At 33.6% G+C, this 21,285-nt stretch overlaps 5 protein-coding genes across 6 annotated transcripts; 4 read left to right on the top strand and 1 right to left on the bottom strand.

Moving 5' to 3' along the window:
• Positions 1-7,808: 7,808 nt before the first annotated feature.
• On the top strand, positions 7,809-8,875 carry LOC135144694 (coatomer subunit zeta-1). Of its 2 annotated transcripts, none has more exons than XM_064076750.1 (5): positions 7,809-8,017; positions 8,071-8,316; positions 8,367-8,500; positions 8,554-8,673; positions 8,777-8,875. In XM_064076750.1, exons 1-5 carry the CDS (start codon positions 8,000-8,002, stop codon positions 8,778-8,780), a joined length of 522 nt encoding a protein of 173 aa, XP_063932820.1. In that variant the 5' UTR covers positions 7,809-7,999; the 3' UTR covers positions 8,781-8,875. The 2 variants fall into 2 exon arrangements, with proteins under 2 accessions (XP_063932820.1, XP_063932819.1); XM_064076749.1 differs by having other exon boundaries at positions 7,810-8,017; positions 8,554-8,644.
• LOC135144693 (guanine nucleotide-binding protein G(f) subunit alpha-like) lies at positions 8,522-10,383 on the bottom strand. Its single transcript, XM_064076748.1, has 5 exons — positions 10,163-10,383; positions 9,813-9,987; positions 9,664-9,761; positions 9,107-9,611; positions 8,522-9,056 (listed from the first exon to the last, which is right to left on the bottom strand). Exons 1-5 carry the CDS (start codon positions 10,312-10,314, stop codon positions 8,862-8,864), a joined length of 1,125 nt encoding a protein of 374 aa, XP_063932818.1. The 5' UTR covers positions 10,315-10,383; the 3' UTR covers positions 8,522-8,861.
• Positions 10,384-11,506: 1,123 nt separating this feature from the next.
• LOC135144749 (uncharacterized) lies at positions 11,507-13,241 on the top strand. The gene is made up of 3 exons (XM_064076816.1): positions 11,507-12,266; positions 12,322-12,492; positions 12,543-13,241. The coding sequence occupies exons 1-3, from the start codon at positions 12,243-12,245 to the stop codon at positions 12,792-12,794; spliced, it is 447 nt and encodes a 148-aa protein (XP_063932886.1). The 5' UTR covers positions 11,507-12,242; the 3' UTR covers positions 12,795-13,241.
• Positions 13,242-14,046: 805 nt separating this feature from the next.
• On the top strand, positions 14,047-16,468 carry LOC135144563 (protein cortex-like). Its single transcript, XM_064076584.1, has 8 exons — positions 14,047-14,058; positions 14,109-14,463; positions 14,513-14,727; positions 14,798-15,088; positions 15,146-15,325; positions 15,372-15,513; positions 15,739-15,856; positions 16,438-16,468. Exons 1-8 carry the CDS (start codon positions 14,047-14,049, stop codon positions 16,466-16,468), a joined length of 1,344 nt encoding a protein of 447 aa, XP_063932654.1.
• A 3,392-nt stretch (positions 16,469-19,860) lies between these two features.
• On the top strand, positions 19,861-21,096 carry Nacalpha (Nascent polypeptide associated complex protein alpha subunit). Its single transcript, XM_064076896.1, has 3 exons — positions 19,861-19,957; positions 20,157-20,418; positions 20,596-21,096. Exons 2-3 carry the CDS (start codon positions 20,170-20,172, stop codon positions 20,986-20,988), a joined length of 642 nt encoding a protein of 213 aa, XP_063932966.1. The 5' UTR covers positions 19,861-19,957; positions 20,157-20,169; the 3' UTR covers positions 20,989-21,096.
• The last annotated feature ends 189 nt before the right edge of the window (positions 21,097-21,285 follow it).

Genomic DNA, 21,285 nt, shown 5'->3' with positions numbered 1-21,285 from the left:
TTGATGCAAAATTTCAGCCCATTCCGAGAAACCCTCAAAAATCACCCCCAAAACAACCTTGCAGACTGGGGGTTAAAAATGCTCCAATCAAGTTAAAACTCGATATTTGCTTATTTCTCAATACGAAGATTGTTGATACAAAATTTCAAGCCGTTGGGAGAAACCCTTAACAACCACCCTTAAAACAGATTTGCAGACTGGGGGTTAAAAATGCTCCAATCAAGTTAAAACTCCATATTTGCTTATTTCTCAATACGGAGATTGTTAATACAAAATTACAACCCGTTCGGAGAAACCGTTACAAACTACCCCTAAAACAACCTTGCAGACTAGGGCTTAAAAATACTCCAATCAATTCAAAATTTGACATTCGCTAGTTTTTCAATACGAGGATTATTCATGCAAAATTTCACCCCATTCGGAGAAACCCTCAAAAATCATCCCCAAAACAACCTTGCAGACTGGGGGTAAAAAATGCTTCAATCAAATCAAAACTCGATATTTGCTTATTTCTCAATACGAAGATTATTGACACAAAATTTCAACCCGTTCGGAGAAACCGTTAAAAACTACCCCCAAAACAACCTTGCAGACTGGGGCTTAAAAATACTCTGATCAAGTTAAACTTTGACAATCCCTAGTTTTTCAATACGAGGATTATTGATGCAAAATTTCAGCCCATTCGGAGAAACCCTCAAAAATCACCCCTAAAACAACCTTGCAGACTGGGGGTTAAAAATGCTCCAATCTAGTTAAAACTCGATATTTGCTTATTTCTCAATACGAAGATTGTTAATACAAAATTTCAACCTGTTCGGAGAAACCGTTAAAAACTACCCCTAAAACAACCTTGCAGACTAGGGCTTAAAAATACTCTAATCAAGTCAAAATTTGACATTAATTTATTTTTTTATTATTTTATTGTTAATTATTAATTAATTTATATTTAAATTTAAAAAATATATAAATTACGAATACATATAGGAGTATTTGTTACAGATACGTGAATTGTGATAATTTGAGTTCATGTTTATCGCTGTTAGATAATTGTTGCTACTATGTAAGAATGCATAAGTTGGGCATTTTTTCGTCCAATCTCTCATTTTTTGTGCGTTTTTACACGTCATTTTTGCTGTTAACTTGGTTCATTCAGTACATACTATATGCTGGTTTTGAGTTCTTTGAGATATAATTAAACTTTCATCATCAGTCAAAAAATACAAAGTTAGTGGTGTCCAAAAGAGAAAATTTAAAATTCAGAGGAGGCAAAATCTTAAAGATATTTTAAAGAAAATTAGAGACATTTTTAATTTCCGAGAAACCTAACGTAAAAAAAAAACGTTTTGAGAAAAAATTTAAATTAATAATAGGAAGCTCAAACTTAATTTTATTTGAATTTCAAAAAGAACCCAGAAATATGCTAATTTCTTAATTAATTATTATTAATGGGAAAACAAATAAAGATTCGTTATATTCAATACGACGCAAAATTGTCTTACAGCCTTTGGATGGTGTCCACGTCCATTTCTCTAACTGTCTGGTAAATTGTTCTTTTTAATTGTTCTTCTAAATTGGCTTCCCAGCCGTTGTTGTAAACCTTTCTACTTAGTATTCCCCAAATTTTGTTTTCGATTGTTCGCACTGGGGGCACTATGGGGGGATTACCTTTTCTTAGGTACAAAACTTATATTATTGCTTTCTAACCAATCCCTGGACGTTCTAGTATAATGGCAACTTGCTAAATTTAGCCAAAATATTACATCGTCGTTATTATGGTGTTCCCATATATTGTTATGTATTGACCGCGTCACCTTTAGTACGGCCAATGAATTGTGCTGAAACGCCGGCCGGAGATATAGCCCATCAAACCAAAATTTTATCTTCAAATTTTGCCTTCGACTTAAATTTTACTTTTAATTTCTTCTATATTGTTTGTATAAAATCCATCGTTACCTTCCATCTCTGAATGGGCAAATGTAAAATATTTTTCATCGCCTAGCACAACCACACGATTGTCCAGAAAATGATGAATTCTCAATAGCCGGCAACATCTAAGAATTCTCTCTAACTGCGATGCTGTATGTTTTGAACATATAGCTCTTTTGCTGTATTTTAAGTTGTTTTTGCCTATTTCTCTAGAAACTATTATATAGGAACTCTAAACAATCGAGCCAATCTTCTTGTTGATGTTCCAGGCTCTTGTCTTTCTTCTTAATCTTTCTAAACTTATTGTGGTATTGCTACCTCGCAGTCTTTAATTGTTCTGTATATAGTTGCGCGTGTAATATATTTGGTCCAAAATATATTCACAATTTCACTTTTAGATACTTGGGTAACTAACTGGTATATGGCTCTTTGCAACTCTATTTTGTATGACATTGTTTAAGCGTTAATTGACATAAATCTATGACATAAATTGTATAACATGGGAAATAAGAAAGTTTGTTTGGTTGCGCTGTTGCAAATGTAACTTGATTCGATTGCATTTTAAGTTCAAAAAAAGATAGGAGTATATGTAAATTTTTCTCAAAACTCTTTTACGTACTAGCGGTAAAAGTGACATAGAATTGGAAAATCTTAGTAAAAGTAAAGACGACGACAGTTAAGACTAATCTAGTTGAGTGCATGTATTTAGGGAAATTTTAGTTGTATTGATAAATTAAATTCTTAGATGGAAATAACGATATAGATATGAAAATTCGAGAAAAAAAATATAGAATTTGAAAATATATATGATTTTAATGGCACTACATACCTTATTTATAAACTGTTGACACATGATGTACAAATTAACAAAAAAAAAGAAAACAAATAAACCCAAAATTTAATTTAATTTAACAAAATAACAGAAACAGACCAACTAGGATATTTTCTTAATTAAAATAATAAAGGAGGCTGTTGTTGTAAACAGTGTTTTTCATCATTTGATTATAAGTTTGGCAGTTAATAAACGTTTTCACGCGAAAATAATGCCGTTAACTCTTACAGACGTCTCCCAAATTGTCGCTCTGTTTCTGTTATTTTGTTAAATTAAATTTAATTCTGCGTTTATTTGTCTTCTTTTTTGTTGCTAATTTATACACCATGTGTCAACAGTGAATGGTTCTTTAATAAAACAACGATCACTAGTTAAATTAACAATTTCTAAAGTTTGGTTTCGCGAAATTTTACAGTGTGGCAGGTTTTTTGCCGGTCAGTGTATGTACATTAAAATACAGTTATAAAAGGTAACAAAACAACATTTTTCATAATTAACAATGCATATTAAGATCATTAGGTGATTAATTATTGTAGGAATTAGCTCGGTTTGCGCAAAGGTGGAGATAACACAACGACCGTAGCAACGAATCTTAACCAATTAAAAACTCAAGTAAATTTGCTGCTGCTGCTTTTATATGCTTTCTTATGAAATTATTTTTGTTTTATGCCTAGTATCCCGCAAACGCTTTCGAGCATGCCACTGGAACAACCAGTTTCTCGGAGGACCTGGAAGAACCATTTATGACCCTAGTAGAAAGCGCGGTACCAGGCATTTTTTCAATCAATCTTCCCTCCTCTCATTCTACCTCTATGGTGCGCACCTACTTTAGACATAATGTACTGTCTCTTTATGTGTGTCTGAAATTTTTCTGCTACTTGTACTTTAAATGAATGTCAACTATCAATCATTTTTATAAGTTGCTTCAAGGTGACTAAAATTTGACATGATAATTTTTTTGTGTAAAGAACTCAGCAAGTGGTAACTTTCGACTCAATTGGAGTATTTTTAAGCTTCCGTATGAAAGATTGCTTTGGTGTACTTGTTAAGAGCAGCTTAAAAAAGACTGGTTTTTTTGCATTATCACTTCTCGTATAGATAAAAACTAAACACCAAGTTTCGATTTGGTAATAATATTTTTAAGGCCCAGTCTTCAAGGTTATTTTGGGGGTAGCTTTTAACGGTTTCTCCAAACGGGTTGAAAATTTGCATCAACAATCTTCGTATTGAGAAATAAGCAAATCTCGAGTTTTGACTTGATTGAAGTATTTTTTACCCCCAGTCTGCAAGTCTGTCTGGGGGTAGTTTTTAAGGGTCTTTGCGAACGGGTTAAAATTTTGTGCCAACAATCTTCGTATTGAGAAATAAGCAAATGTCGAGTTTTGACTTGATTGGAGTATTTTTAATCTCCAGCCTGCAAGGTTGTTTTGGGGGTGATTCTTGAGGGCTTTTTCAAATAGGCTGAGATTTCGTATCGATAATCCCCATATTGATAAACTGGCGAATATAAAATTTTGACTTGATTGGAGCATTTTTAATCCTCAGTCTGCAAGGTTGTTTTGGGGGTGATTTTTGAGCGTTTTTTCGAATAGGCTGAAATTTTGTATCAACAATCTTCGTATTTAGAAATTAAGAAATATCGAGTTCCGACTTGATTGGAGCATTTTTAACCCCCGGTCTGCAAGGTTGTTTTGGGGGTGATTTTTAAGGGTTTCCCCGAACGGCTTGAAATTTTGTATCAACAATCTTTGTATTGACAAATAAGCGACTGTCGAGTTTTGCTTTGATTGAAGCATTTTTAATCCCCAGTCTGCAAGGTTGTTTTGGGGGTGATTTTTAAGGGTTTCTTCGAATAGGCTGAAATTTTTGTACCGATAATCCTCGTATTGAAAAACTAGCGATTGTTAAATTTTGACTTGATTAGAGTATTTTTAAGCCCCAGTCTGCAAGCTTGTTGTGGGGGTAGTTTTTAACGATTTTTCCGAACGGGTTGCAATTTTGTATCAACAATCTTCGTATTGAGAAATTAAGAAATATCGAGTTTTGACTTGATTGGAGCATTTTTAACACCCAGTCTGCAAGGTTGTTTTGGGGGTGATTTTTAAGGGTTTCTCCGAACGGCTTGAAATTTTGTGCCAACAATCTTCGTATTGAGAAATAAGCACATGTCGAGTTTTGACTTGATTGGAGCATTTTTAATCCCCAGTCTGCAAGGTTGTTTTGGGGGTAGTTTTCAACGATTTCTCCGAACGGGTTGAAATTTTGTATCAACAATCTTCGTATTGAGAAATTAGGAAATATCGAGTTTTGACTTGATTGGAGCATTTTTAACCCCCAGTCTGCAAGGTTGTTTTGGGGGTGATTTTTAAGGGTTTCTCCGAACGGCTTGAAATTTTGTATCAACGATCTTTGTATTGAGAAATAAGCGACTGTCGAGTTTTGACTTGATTGAAGCATTTTTAATCCCCAGTCTGCAAGGTTGTTTTGGGGGTGATTTTTGAGGGTTTTTTCAAATAGGCTGAAATTTTGTATCGATAATCCTCGTATTGAAAAACTAGCGAATATCAAATTTTGACTTGATTGGAGTATTTTTAAGCCCCAGTCTGCAAGGTTATTTTGGGGGTGGTTTTTAAGAGTTTCTCTGAACGGGTTGAAATTTTGTATCAACAATCTTCGTATTAAGAAATTAGGAAATATCGAGTTTTGACTTGATTGGAGCATTTTTAACCCCCAGTCTGCAAGGTTGTTTTGGGGGTGATTTTTGAGGGTTTTTTCGAATAGGCTGAAATTTTGTATCGATAATCCTCGTATTGAAAAACTAACGAATATCAAATTTTGACTTGATTGGAGTATTTTTAAGCCCCAGTCTGCAAGGTTGTTTTGGGGGTGGTTTTTAAGGGTTTCTCCGAACGGGTTGAAATTTTGTACCAACAATCTTCGTATTGGGAAATAAGCAAATGTCGAGTTTCGACTTGATTGCAGCATTTTAAACCCCCAGTCTGCAAGATAAACTGTGGTCTGCAAATTAGACAGGCCCAATGCGATTTGCTTGTAGATATCAATTTCCACAAGTTATTTTTGGCTTCATTTTTTCGAGAATTCATTTTTCCAAAATCGCATAAATTAAACTGGCAATTTTCAAAATTTTTTAAAAATTTCAACTTTAAATCGAACTCGTCGAAAATCTTGCTCCTTTTTTGCATCAGGACGTTAAGACCTCGTTCCCAGAATTTTTTAGACAATTTTTCCAAAAACCATATTAAATTTTACGCCATTTTTCGATCACCTTTGAAAATTATCCAAAGGGATTTTTCATTGTTTTTAACTTCCAACAGTTGTATTTTTGACTTCATTTCTTCGAAAGTTCCTATCATTTTTCTTTCTGTAGAACTAATCTGACATGATCGTTTTTCTGTCTGATGATCTGACCTGATCGGACTTTCCTTTCAGATGACCTGATCCGAGTTTCCTGTCTGGTTTTTCTCTTTGATGACCTAACTTGACATGACCTGACTTGACTTTTACTTCGGTCAGTCTGACCTGATCTGACTGAAATTTTCTCTCTGAATATTTGATCTGATTTGACTTTTCTGATGACTAATCTTGGCTTGAGTTTTCTTTCTGATGACCTGACCTGACCTGATCTGACTTGTCAGATGACCTGACCTGAGTTTCCCGTTTAATAACCCGCCCTAATCTGACCGGATTTTTCTTTTTGGTGCCCTAAGCTGACCGGACCTGATTTGACTTTCACTTCTAATAGTCTGATCTGACTTGACCTAAATTTTCTTTCCGAATACTAGACCTGATTTGACATTTCTAGTGATCATTCTTGGCTTGATTTTTTTTAATGACCGCACATGAAATTTGTTTCAGATGGCCTGACTTGATTTTTCTGTCTGGTTATCTGACCTGACCTAACCGAACTTTTCGTTTCGATAACCTAAGCTGACTTTTTTCTAATAATCGGACTTAACCTGAATTATTTGACCTCATTTTATTTTTGAATTCAAGCTTTGGAAAATTTCTTAAATTTATGATCTTTAAATGGGTCCTGCACACCGAGTTCTGAGAACTTACCCTTTTGATTTTATAGGTTTATTCACGAAAATTCAAGACGCAACCAGAAATACAATTTAAAAACCATCTTTCATAATTCGTACCAATTTTTTTTTAGTAAAACGTAGTTATCTGTTTTGTGGTGTAACAACACGGACGTAGTGACAGATACTACCATGTTAAAACTGACATTTATTCAGACTTGATTCAGAGGATAATGGATATTCAAACTACAAAAAAACTGATATGATTTTGATATAATGTTGTGTAGAGAACATTATCCATAGAGAAGCCCTGACGAGTTTTTGTTTTGAATGTGTTGGTTTTTGATTTTAACTTAACAGATGATGCTTAATCTTAAGTTATCAAAACCAAACAGCTAATTGTTTTACTTAAAAAAATAGTGATGGTAAATATCAGATATTCAGGTAATTGTATTATTGGTTGCGTTCCGAAGTTTTTTGGTGAAGAACTTCTTGTGTATAAAGGAAACATGTTTTTAAGGTAATCTCAATAGGACTAATAAGGTTTTAATCCTCGGAAAAATGAAAAGTTAAACATAAGAATAGACCGTCGAAAAATATACAGTTGAATATCCACTTATTATTAAAGCTGTTTTTGAAAATAGTCGGTTCTTTAACAACACTATGAATAACCCTGTATTGTGATAATATAATACCAATTGCAGAAAGGCACCTTAGATTAAAAGCATTAAAAGTTTCTCTGGTACGCCCTATGGGTACGCCAATGGTTTTGACACGTGCATCGTGTCGTTGCTATTGTCACACTATAGCAATGGGCCGTATGTCGTAGCCGTCATCATTTGCATTGTAATATCTTAGTGATCAATAAAATAGCATTGAAAATAGTAGATAATTAAATAATAATTATAATATTATAATTTTTAATTTAGTAAATATTTAGTCAATGTTTTCCTCAAAAAAGAGATCATAGTTGCCAATACAACATGTTATCTTCTATAAAATCCCTACCAATTTTGAACACGTCAAACTTCAAACGTCAATGAATGTCAACTCTGACAGAAAGACACATGTACACCTACAAAAGAAAAAACAAAAATAAAAGAATTTAATTACAAAAGTGTAACTTGAAAAAAATATCATCAATTACCCGCCAAGAAAGTCTAAAAAGGTGATAAGACTTTTTCTAACCTATAAAAAAATGGAAGGGTCTTTACTTGTAAGTATTGAAGTCGGCCTTTTCAGCAATCAAAAATAAGTACATTTACGTAGGAACCCACCCTTTACATGGTTAAAGGAATCGCAATCCTCGACAATGATGGCAACAGAATTTTGGCGAAGTACTACGACAAAAACGTGTTCCCCACGGCCAAAGAACAGAGAGCTTTTGAAAAGAATCTGTTCAATAAAACTCACAGGGCAAATGCAGAAATAATAATGTTGGATGGGCTAACTTGTGTTTATCGCAGTAACGTCGATTTGTTTTTTTATGTAATGGGGAGTTCACATGAAAACGAGGTGAGTGTGTGATCGGTTGTTCATTCTTGTGTAATTTTTGGTTTGTTTAGCTAATTCTGATGAGCGTTTTGAACTGCCTTTATGACTCTGTTAGCCAAATTTTACGAAAAAATGTGGAAAAGAGGGCCGTGTTGGATTCGCTGGATATTGTCATGTTGGCGATGGACGAAATTTGTGATGGAGGGTAAATTGATATAATTAGGAATTTATTCTGTTATATTGTTTATTTTTTTCTAGTATCATAATTGATGCCGATTCAAATTCAGTGGTGTCACGGGTGGCGCTAAGAAATGATGACATTCCATTAGGGGAGCAGACAGTAGCCCAGGTAACTAATGCGGTCCATTCAATATTTTGGTAATTGTTTTTTTTTGTGGATATGTATTTGTATTTTCTTTTAGCTTAGCGTCCTAGTTTTCTGTACAGTTTGTTAGATTAATATTGATACATTTGTTTATAGGTAATACAGTCGGCTAAAGAACAACTCAAGTGGTCTTTGCTTAAATAATAGTATTATAGAATTTGCATTATACAATAAAAATGTACTAATAACTAGAAATATTTTTGATTCTTTCTTTGATTATCATCTCGTGAACGCTATTGAATACCCTTTTTACATTATCAGTGTCAGTAGCAATGGTGTGATGAATATAAATATCTTTAGGGGGTAATGTGACTTCAGTTACTGTATGTTTAATGGGATTATACGCTTTTTCAGTCACTTCTATTTTCGATATTTCCTGAAATTCAATAAGAGCAGTTTAATTACAATCATTATTCCCATACTTACTGTAATCTTTTTCCCCAAAAATGCTTTAGCGCGTTCAAATTCTGAGTTGTGGCTTTCTGTGAAAGCGGCATATTCAGGAAAATACTTTTCTAGCTTCCTGCCTTGCTCAAGTTTCTGCTGGAAGATGTCTTGTTTATTTAAAAATACGATCATTCCAGCTTTCCTCAAAAACCTGCTACCGCATATATCTTTAAAAACTGAAAGTGCCTCATGTAGCCTATTTTTGTTATTATCTTCTCTCAAATTTTGGTCGAAATCACTCGCTGCTATTATGAACAGAATCGCATCGATTCCGTCGAAGACCTGGATCCATTTTCTGCGTTCGCCTCGCTGACCACCTACATCATACATTAAAAATCTGGCACTTCCACCACCGTAAATTTTTGGTACGCTGACGCTGAATTCTATTTCTGAAATAGAAGTAGTACGAATTCTGCAAAATAGAATATCTTGAATGGATGGAATATAGTTGGGTTTTCTTATTTCATCAATGCGATCAAGAAACCTAAAAATTGCTTGTGGCTATTATGTAATTTTAAGGGGAGGTATCAACATACTGTTGCGCACTATCAATGAGCTGATATTCATTGGAACGTTTAAACGTCTTTTGTACGCCATTATCTGCCCATAATTTCTTAACATGGTCGAAATAGTCCTACAGAGTATTAAAACTTCACGTTAGTTTAAGTCAAATTTAGTATGTTACCTGAGTGTAGTCAGAAGGTTCCTTAGGTCCTAACTGTAAAATAAAATCTGCACTGGATTTATTTTCAGATTTTTCAAGCTCAACAGGTGGATCGATTTTTTCCATGTTGTCAAGAATGTCATAAATTGATTCATGTATGTTTTGTTTAATGAAAGGAATTTTTTGCTTTTTTTCTCTGAAAGTTTACAAATGTTAGAGGTTCAGGGACCGTATAGGTACGCATATTTTGAAAAAATTCAAACAAGCACATTATTTTCGCTGAAAATTTCAACAATCTGTTAACGCTTTGTGGATTAATAGTGTTGTGTACCTAGTGATCGTTTTGGAGATTCCATATCAGAAATACTCACTCTTCCGAGAATCCATTGATGTGTAAAATTTTCATTTGTTTGATTATTGTAGTTTTCCCAGATTCTCCGGTTCCTAACAGAAGTAGTTTGATAGAGTTGCTGAAACGTTCATACGTTTCGTCAGTGGGCTTTCGCGAACCACAGCCAAACATTTTTGATTTTGTTAATTAATTTGACATGTCGATATCTGATACTGAACTATTAAGCAAGTTTTTCGTAAAAAAAGTTATCTTAAAATACTTTAATCTTATCTTGATTTAATTATCTTCTACACCTTGAATAGGATTAATAACAATAATGAACGATGATAACAATAGTAGTAGATCAGATTTATTGTCCAATAATAATCATTACTGCCCTAGTGGAAACATAAATTTATAGGTATATATACTTATTCAGATGGATATACACATATATTTTATGTTTTAGAAAAAGGAGATAAATGGATGAATGTTGCTTAACGATTTACCCGGCTTAAAACGTTTGCAAGATTTTAGAACAATCAGAGCAGTCGGTTTTGCAATTAAATTGCAAAACGTTATATCATTTTGATTTTTTTCTCGAAAAATCAGTATGTCTACAGTAAAAACCACAATAAGTGCAGAAATAAGTCTTTAATTCTCAATTAGGATGCTGAAGCCTACGCAAAGTGGTTGGAAATTCACGATTTGAGGGATCATTTAGAAATACATTTTCTCAATATCTGCGATTACGGAATTTGATTGATTTCGAAATTTAAGCAAAACTGAAAATAATTGAGATCGAACTATATATAAGCATAAATAATTTAAACTAACTCTGTTGTGTACATAAAAGCTGTGTAATTTGTCGTGTAAATTTGAATTACTAAGAAATAAATTGTTGAGTTTTACCCACGCCGATTTTTTAATCCGATCAACGTAACAATACATAAGTAACGTGTACGTTAGTTATACTTAAATCCATACTGTGCTTCGGCTTTAGAAGTGTTCGAACGTCTTCTCATCTGAAAGATCTGAAATGTGAGTGTTGTTATTTAATTGTTGTGTGTTGTACATTTTTGAAACACATGTAATACCATGTCACAAGGCATACTAATTCAGTAAACAATTATTTGTTTTTTTAAGATGACGTAATCAACTTTCTGCATGGGACGAATAATATAGCCAATTTTTTGGCAAAGTCTATGTTTTAGAATCCTGCTTAACGTTGTAAATGATAGACGACATGGTTTATTTTCACTACCATTTCATACCATTTTATGGTTGATTAATTAACTTTATCAGTAAAAGATCTTAATATAAGGAGTCAACGGTTGTATTTAGGTCGAAAAATATAACAAATATTTACCATTATCTAGGGTATTGTTTATAAATTCCTTTAATGCAGTACGTTTGTCCTCGTGAATCTGTTGTACCAGGTGGTTGGCGAAACGCGTACGAAGCTGGTTCATACAAAATTTCAAGCCGTTTGGAGAAACCCTTAAAAATTACCCCTAAAACAACCTTGAAAACTGGAGGTTAAAAATGCTCCAATCAAGTCAAAACTAGATATTTCTTAATTTTTCAATACGAAAATTACCTACTGATACAAAATTTCAACCCGTTCGGAGAAATTGTTAAAAACTACCCCCACAACAAGCTTGCAGACTGGAGCTTAAAAATAATCTAATCAAGTCAATATTTGACATTCGCTAATTTCTCAATACGGGAATTATCGTTACAAAATCTCAGCCTATTTGAAGAAACTCTCAAAAATCACCCCCAAAACAACCTTGCAGACTGGGGGTTAAAAATGCTCCAATCAAGTCAAAACTCGACATTATTAATATGTATTGCAATTGAGTCCGTCGGCCGACTCTCTACTTTTAAATTTTCTCGACCTTTCATGATCCCTAGAAGACGAAGAAATAGGTCTCCTGTTTCCGTCCGTCTGTCCGTCTGTCTGCGGTCCCCGATTTTTATTAGACAGATAATCTCCAAAAGTACTGGACCGATTGTTGTGAAATTTTGTATTTACGTTAAGAATATCATGTAGATGGTAAAACGCCAACCAAAATTTGCCTAATCATCCCCACCAATAATGTGACGACGAAGCTGTGATGATGGCTTACTTTCAAGACCTGGTGAGTTAGTATCGTTCAAATATATGTTTACTAATAATGACCCTTTTTTATATAGTCTGAAAAATACAGCCCTAATTCCTTGTGGGCAAAGTATTCGTACTTGAAAGCGACTTTCCTGATAAATGAAAATATTGACATTTCGATTTTCAAACAATTGATTGCATTCCTTAAGCAAAAGTCGAAGGGATATTCTCCCAAAAAATCACAAGTCTTGACAGTGGAACAAGTATGCAAACGATTTATTTGAGAACGTTTTCTTAAAATATGTTGTTTCAGGTGATTCTAGTAATGGGCGTATTTGGTGCGTTAAGAAAAATTGAGATGGTGCAGCTCACTATCGAAAATGTTATTGATAAAGGAAGTGTTATATTAGTGCAAATTCCAAAAACTAAAACCGATGAATGCAAGTCGTTTACTATAATAGAAGAGGAAGAATTGGGTGCTTTGCAATTGGTTCGGAAGTACGCAAGTTTAAGACCACCCGGTTTAGCAGAGAAAAAGCACAACCCGTTGGGAAAAATTCGATAGGAAGTGTTCCATCTGTTATTGCTCGCTACTTAAAATTGGAAAATCCGAAACAATATACGGGACACTGTCTTCGACGCACATCGTCGACTTCTTTAGTCGAAGCAGGAGGCATTTTTGAAACTTTGAAAAGGCACAGAAAATGGAAGAGCACGACCGTGGCGGAGGGCTATATAGCGGATAGCATGGCAACGAAAAATAAAGCAGCACAATTGATTGCAAGTCCTGTTTCCTCAGCAAAAGGATCTTCATCAAACTTACTTCAAGAGAAAGCTATCCACTTAGAAAATTCTGTTTTAACTGGAAACTTTCATCTACCATCTGGAATTGCTGCTGCTTCTTTGATGTCAGGGATATTTCAAAATTGTAATTTTTATTTCGTTACACATTAGAAACTTTTTTGACTTGTGTACATTTTGTTGTAGTTATTAATGTCGAATAAAATTGTTGAAAAAATTGGAGGGCGTTATGGTTCATAACAGCCTGGTTATTATAGAGTTGTTAATGTGTCTGGTATCATAGCGATTATAAGGAAATAATAGATGAGTGAAATATAAAACATTTTATTTACGTCGTAGGCGGAGATGGAGAGGCAATAAAAAGAAATCTGATTAATTATTATGTATTAGATCCGAATGGACTGCGGCTGCTGAATACAGGCGTACGTAAAGCGATGCTCAATTTGTCTGGAGCATCTGACATTTAAATAAATAGGTGAGAGGCTTCGGAAGAGTAAACACAACAAATTTTTTACATCAACGACAGATTTGTTCTAGAACGTGGAACAAATTCGGAGGATTTCAAAATATCTTTCAAGTTTCAAAGTCCCCCAAAGAGACGATATGGCGACTAAGTGGTTAATATTTATTTAGAGAGGCGGTTGATTGAATAATTAAGACCTACAATACGATAAAACCTGTCTGAGAATTATATATGAGTGTGTGTAAATAAGACAACAACTAACTGCAATTTCGAAAGACATTGTAACTTATTTTGAGAAAAAAAAGGTCGAATGTTTATTCAAAAAAGCAAAGCACTATAGGTAAGCAGCACTATTTTTAACAGATTAGTTGACAATGCTGTGTTTATTGCAACCCTACTAATAATTTATTACATTAAACTTTTAATATATTTATTTTAACACCGTCTTAAAAATAAAAAGCTAAAGCGTACATAAAAAGATGCACAAAAATTATCTCTTCCATTTATTAATCGCTCGGTGATATACTTGGTTAAGTGCATGTGCAAAGTAAAAATGTTCGGTTCCGTAAGTATAAATCGTGTCTTCAAGCAGAGGCTACTATTTTTTTCTTTAAGATAAATTCCAAAAAATACTTCGACAGATTTATACCCCGTAGAATAAATACTGAGATAGATATAATGAGAAGCAGTGACGCCGCTGGGTTGTTAAATAGTCCAGATGTTCAAAGTGATGTTGGATTTATTAATTACGCCAAAGTGCGATACCATCACGGCAATTTTCAAAAGCTCTTAAGGAACACCTTACTTCCGTTAGAAGCCAAAGTTTTAAACTTTTTTCCCCCCAAAAAAATTTCATTCAATGGTGTTTCCACTCAGTGGAATGAAACGTGGCCAGTGAAACTACGCAGAAAACCAGTCATTGGTCCACCTGAAATGATCCTAGATATGCCACAATTTGACTCACATCTATGTTAAGTCGTAAATTTTTGTGGTTTTGAAAGAAATGACAGTCATTGTAGGTCATCATGTTGCCGACTGGAGTAGCCAAAATTGTCTAGCTACAATTTTTGAAAACGAAGTGCACATGTGGTACCCAGATACAGACTGTCGTAGAGCGACAACTAATACAGGACAAGGAGTTCAACACTGCGTAAAATGGGCACCCGATGGCAGCAAATTTGCTGTTGGTTTATTTCCTAATAGGATCGGTATTTGGTGTATCGTCAAGAACAAAGTAAGAATGCATTTGTTATTCTAATTTTTCAAACCCTTTTTCATTTTACCAAAATTTCGATTGTTTGCAGCAAATACATGAAAACCATTGCTGCTTGCATTTCTGCGAAATATTTTGCCTAGAATGGCTAGATAACAAGACGTTAGTAGCAGGATGCAGTAGAGGCATTTTAAGTATTTATACATCCGAATTAAATCTTTTAAAAAGAGTCTGCTGTTTTCCAAAATGCAGTATTATTAACATTACTGTTTCCTGTGATAAAAGTTTTCTTGCTACAAGCAATATAAACAAGACGGTGATTGTGTGGAAGATTTCAGACATGGAACGAGTGTTCACCATTAAAAGCAAATCAATAATTAGAGTAAGTTAACTTTCAAGATAGAAGCTTTTGTTTAGGTACATTGCGCCCTTTTTGAAGGCTTTAGCATGGCACCCTTGGAAGAGCTCATTGCTTGCTTGTGGCTGTACTGATGAAGCTTCAGCACGTGTAACTATATGGAATATAAACACTCAAAACCAAGTAGCTCGTGAAAAAACCTGTTACAAAAATTCGTCTATAGGTGCTTTAACTTTTAATCCAATTAGTGGAGAACTTGTGGTAAGTTAATTTTCTTTATTAAACAAAAATCAAATTCGTCTTTCAGGTCAGTTATTTTGTACGTGACAACCATGCAGGAATTGGAATTATCACTGTTCTTTCTAATATTGATACAGTTGTAGAGGAACTCCATATTCATGATGCTCCCATATTGTATCTTCTCTGGGGTAGTGGAGGAAGACAGTTAGGTAATAACAATATCATTAGATTAGGTATCAGGTATTAGTTACAAAAAATTCAATACATATAAGAACCATCGATTTTTATGTCGACTGTTTGAAATTTCTGGAGACACCACATCAAAAAATGTTTACAGTTTGCAGAACCAGTTTTTACAATTTTTAATGTTATATAATTATGTCGTGCACAGATTTTTTAGCAAATCTTGTAAAAAAATGGTATTTATGTTTCAGCTTCTATAAGTGCGGATGAGAATTTATGTATATGGAATTTTTTTGGTAATCCTAGCATAGAAATAAAGCAAACACAAGACAATTCCAGACGCTCAAATTTGCTTTATCCTTGCATTAGGTAAACATTTTAATCTGTTCCTTTTAGTGTTGAAGGTTTTTATATTTTGTAATTTGTTTGCATTTTTTAACATTTGTCGAAAAAACGCTTTTATTATTTTACTGTTTAGATGTTTCTATAAAAAAATTATTATTACATTATACAAACAGACTACATACGTGCTGACATAAACATTATTTTAATTAGGTCTTGTTTTATTTTTGCGTGTAATGTGTAAGGAGCGAGTTTTTAATGGAAGATTCCTGAAATTAAAATTTTGTCCATAGTCACACACATGGACTATATTTTATTAGAATGGACAAGGAAATATTTTTCGCTTTGAACCCACTTTGTACTGGGCAAATTAAAATCACCAGCTACTCATATCACAAAATTTGAAATTTTACTACAAATTTTGGAGACATGCAATGATGAATAATAATCATTAATTCAATAGGGGAATTAAGAATTAGGAAGAAAATAAACTGTGTATAATACTGTTACGTTGTTCGGTGATTTAAAAATCGGCGTAGGTAAAACTCGACAATTTATTTCTTAGTAACTCAAATTTACACGACTAATTACACAGCGGTTATGTACAGAATAACTCCGACTCGACTGGAATGGATTTGACTAGACTCTACTTCTCTCATTGTCTGGACTTCACTGACTTCTCCCGACGTGGTTCCCATTTTAAACAACAACGCGGTCCTTCTCGAAAAGTCTTCGTCACCGCTTCTATGCTTGTTCTTTAGCGAATGTCATCCGGCCGCCATCACCGACGTGTGTCACCCAACATCGCCGCACATACTAGAAAACCCATAAGCGTCGTACCGGGGCGACTTATGAGCTTAGTTCGTAACAATACATATAAGGACTCCCACCATAGCTATTCAAGATTCTAAATGTTAACATTTAGGATGAAAGAACGAAACTTTGTCAAATCATATTATGTAAAAAGAAAATTCTGTAAAAACAATTCAAGAACTAAGAGCACCCTTCAACATTCGAAATAATTTTTTTGCAAGAAAAACGCTTCATATTTGAGACAAATAACAGAAGCTTTCAGTTGATCATTTTTAAAACAGACTAAATTTGATGGTTTTTTTTTGGAGAAATTATATTTCTACGGATTTCTTGAATTAATGCTATGCCAACTCTAGAAAAATGTGAATTTACTTTGATATGTCGGTCAGGTCAAACCACATCTCAACTGCTAAAAATTTGCTGATCTTGTTTATGTAGTAAATCCCGTCACTTCTCCAAAATTTACAATAGTAAATGTTATTTAAATTTTATAAAATAACATACTCCCCCACTTGTAGTTTATGAGCCCTATTGGGTTTTTACCCTTTCCAACCAGATTTTTGTAAAAAAAAAATCAAAATTTTGTAACATCTTACAATGTAACTTTGAAATTTCGAAGCGGAATATTCTGAAACACTGCAATCGTTATAGAATGTTACATAAATGATTTTGAGTCGCCTCTGCTAATACACGCGGCATACGTGAGTAAACTATTTCGTTGTTTTATTGATTATACATAAATCAATATTCAAGACGACCCAATTCATTTTCCCGAAAATTTGGGAATACAGTACTTTCATTTTTGGTATTACACTACATCTATCCAAACTGATATACGTGTCCTTGCAAAAATGTTGATAACGTAATGAGAAAGAAAACATAGTAGGCATACAGTCGTTATGTTTCCGACAGCGAAGGAAGGACTGTCTAAACTCTTTAGACCAATTTTTTAAGCTGCTCTTAACAAGTACCCCAAAGCAATCTTCCATACTCGAGCTTAAAAATACTCCAATTGAGTCCAAAGTTACCACTTGCTGAGTTCTTTAAACAAAAAATTATCATGTTAAGTTTTAATCACCTGCAAGCAACTTATAAAAATGATTCACAGTTCACATTCATTTAAAGTACAAGTAGCAGAAAAATTTCAGACATATATAAAGAAACATATTTATATATATAATATTTCTAAAGTAGGTGCGCACCATAGAGGTAGAATGAGAGGAGGGAAGATAGTTTGAGAAAATGCCTAGTACCGCGCTTTCTCCTAAGGTGATAAATGGTTCTTCCAGGTCCTCAGAGAAACTGGTTGTTCCAGTGGCGTGCTCGAAAGCGTTTGCGGGATACTGGGCATAAAACAAAAATCATTTCATAAGAAAGTATATAAAAGCAGCAGCAACAAATTTACTCGAGTTTTTAATTGGTTAAGATTGGTTGCGACGGTCGTCGTGTTATCTCCACCTTCGCGCAAACCGAGCTAATTCGTACAACTGCGTCTTCAGTTCATCACCCAGTGATCTTAATATGCATTGTTAATTATGAAAAATATTGTTTTGTTACCTTTTATAACTTTATTTTAATGCATATATTTTTAATAACCATTCTCATATTCATAATTATATTTTGCAAAAGCGTTGAATTTTTATTTTTGTTTGTTTAGTTGCACTTTGCATATAAATTTGTTAAAAAAAGTAATATCTAAATTAATTTATTCTAACAAATTGGTTTTATTTATTAGACACTACCTATTAAGTAGCAAGTTTTTGTTACCAAAATGTTATAATAAAATCAAGCTTCACATTAGAGGTAAGGATTTTGCTATACTACTTTTTTAATTGGTTTTGAAATCTTGTAAGATCTGCGATATTAATTGATATTAATCGAGTCACAGATAGGTGCTCTTTTAACATTCTTGAGTTTTGACATTTCTGCGAATGGGCTGAAATTTTGTATCAATAATCCTCGTATTGAAAAACTAGCGAATGTCAAATTTTAACTTGATCAGAGTATTTTTAAGCCCCAGTCTGCAAGGTTGTTTTGGGGGTAGTTTTTAACGATTTCTCCGAACGGGTTGATATTTTGTATCAACAATCTTCGCATTGAGAAATCGGCAAGTGTTGAGTTTTGACTTGATTGGAGCATTTTTAACCCCCAGTCTGCAAGATAAACTGTGGTCTGCAAATTAGAAACGCCTGGTGTTGTGGCGTAATAAACGTTATACCCTTATGAATGCATTTTTGAAAAACTGTTCGAACATTGGTAAAATATTCACGTTGATTTAGCAGATACAGAACATCAAGTAAAATTTGTTTTTTCGTTCCCTTCTGGAAGCTGATGACGCCATTTCAAAAAATTATACAAACACTTCGTAAAGGTTATGGTTAATATTACATTAACATTAATAAATTTATTTTTACCAAAATTTTAATGATTCTATGTAGTATTGACAGTACCTAATTTTTAACAGTATTTCAAAATTCGGACTTGCTAGTGTTTTAATGGCATGGAAGTACACGATTGTGTAGGTTTTTCGCAATTGTTGGCATTGATTACTTTTTTTTTGAAATATTATATAAGGTTTGTGTTCTAAGTATGTAGTCATAATAATGAATTCCGTTATAAAAACTAATTAAATTCAAAATTTCATTAGTAATAATTATATACCACAAATGGTAATTTCTGTAAAAGTAACTCCACTGAACAAAAAAATTTGACGTCACATCTCTTAGAGATGAAGTTTTTTGTGGACGATTAACTAATACTTTAATTTCTAATTAAGTAGCTTTGTCATTTTAGACAAACTATTTGTAAATCTACTTTTCTTTGAATACTGTTGTAGGAAGTTGGTGAAACTGAAATATGAAAACGTACAAAAGTACAAGCAAGATAGTTCTTTGTAGTGTTTAAAACAACGATGATTTTCGTTTCTTCTGCTACCGCATGATAACTTTTTTATTACTGAATGTATGGAAATAATAAAATATGACTACTACTCTACCTCGATAATTAAATGTTTTAATATAGGCAACCAACATTTGCAATGTAGCCATAAATTTGAAAAATTTTACTCTACCGACGATGCAATTTGCATTATCTTTATTGTGTTAATGTTCGATAATACCCATTGTGATAATATATTAAGTTTTATCTATCTGTCTTAAAAACAAAATAAGTTTGAATCTTTCCGCAACTATTTAAAAACAGTTTGGCGGCAATTTTAAAAATCAATATCGGTATATCGGTAAAGTAGGTGGCGACATTGCCAGACTCTTTTTGTATTGGTTTTTGAGAAGGCAGTGACTTTCCTTTGATTTTCCGGTAAGTTTCTACGTTTATTTTATTCATCCGTTGTTAATTGTTTAAAAAACTCAATGAAACATTAACAAAAGTCTAAGGTGCATTGTTATTCATATTTAATTTTACGGTTATGCGATGTAGAAACTGCTAACCTAACTGAAAAAATTCGGTTAAATTTTGTTTTGATTATGCAATGCCCTAATTTATTGTATTCTTGCAGTGTTAAAAACAAAATGCCAGAAATGACGGAGGTAGAAAAGCCAGTAGTACCGGAAACTAAACCCGAACAGAGTGCTTCTTCAACTGATAGCGATTCAGAAGAAGAAATTCCGGAGCTGGAAGATGCTTCCACTACTGGTGGAGCTCCTTTTCCTTCTAGCGCTGCCGCAGCCGGCTTGCCCATAGATATGGTCTCGAAGGCTAAACAATCACGAGGGGAGAAAAAAGCCAGAAAGATTATGTCAAAGTTGGGACTTAAACCAGTGAGTAATTTTTCATTACCATTTTACATTACCTCATTATGATGAGATTATCCAAGGTTTCGCATTTTTGAGCTGAATTCACACTTGTGATTAATTTCTTGGCAGACTGACCTTTGGTTATTAGTACATCATAATTATGACGCCATGCAAGATTTTGACAGTTTTTTATCATTTCAGGTTACGGGAGTGAACAGGGTGACCATTCGTAAATCAAAGAATATTTTATTCGTCATAAATAAACCAGATGTATATAAGAATCCAGTTAGTGACACCTACATTGTCTTTGGTGAAGCTAAAATTGAAGATCTGTCACAACAGGCACAAGTTGCTGCTGCTGAGAAATTCAAGGAAGTTAACCCTGCTGGAGAAGGGGCTTCTGGTAATCCTACAACATCTGTCGCACCAATTGCTGAAGAATCTGAAGATGAAGAAGTTGATGAAACTGGTGTCGAAGAAAAAGATGTTGAGTTAGTAATGTCACAAGCCAATGTTAGTCGAGCAAAGGCTATAAAGGCTCTCAAGAACAACCTAAATGACATAGTTAATGCAATTATGGAACTTACTATGTGATGAGTTTGATGGAGGGTATTAAACAGGTTATATTATTTACTTTTTTCATTTTAAATAAGCACTGTTTGTCAGGTGTAAATAATAAAATGCAGTTGTGCTAGTTTGAAATTTTGTTTTTTCACAACTTTAAGTAACTACTGTTCTCAAGTTTTGTCACGCGTGTTGACAATACTTGTTATTAATAGGTATTCTTAAGTATGGTCTATGAATTTATAATTTGTGTTGCAGAAGTCTGATATTTCGAATAAATGTACATGCTAATGATTTGAGAGTTATTGGGTATTATATATAGTGTAA

This window comes from Zophobas morio, unplaced genomic scaffold (assembly GCF_036711695.1).
Source record: "Zophobas morio isolate AGI-343-1 ecotype UQ-CSIRO unplaced genomic scaffold, CSIRO_AGI_Zmor_V1 ptg000108l, whole genome shotgun sequence".
NCBI lineage: Eukaryota > Metazoa > Arthropoda > Insecta > Coleoptera > Tenebrionidae > Zophobas > Zophobas morio.
Note: the sequence above shows the minus strand (reverse complement) of the source record. Positions and strands in the feature narration are given on the sequence as shown.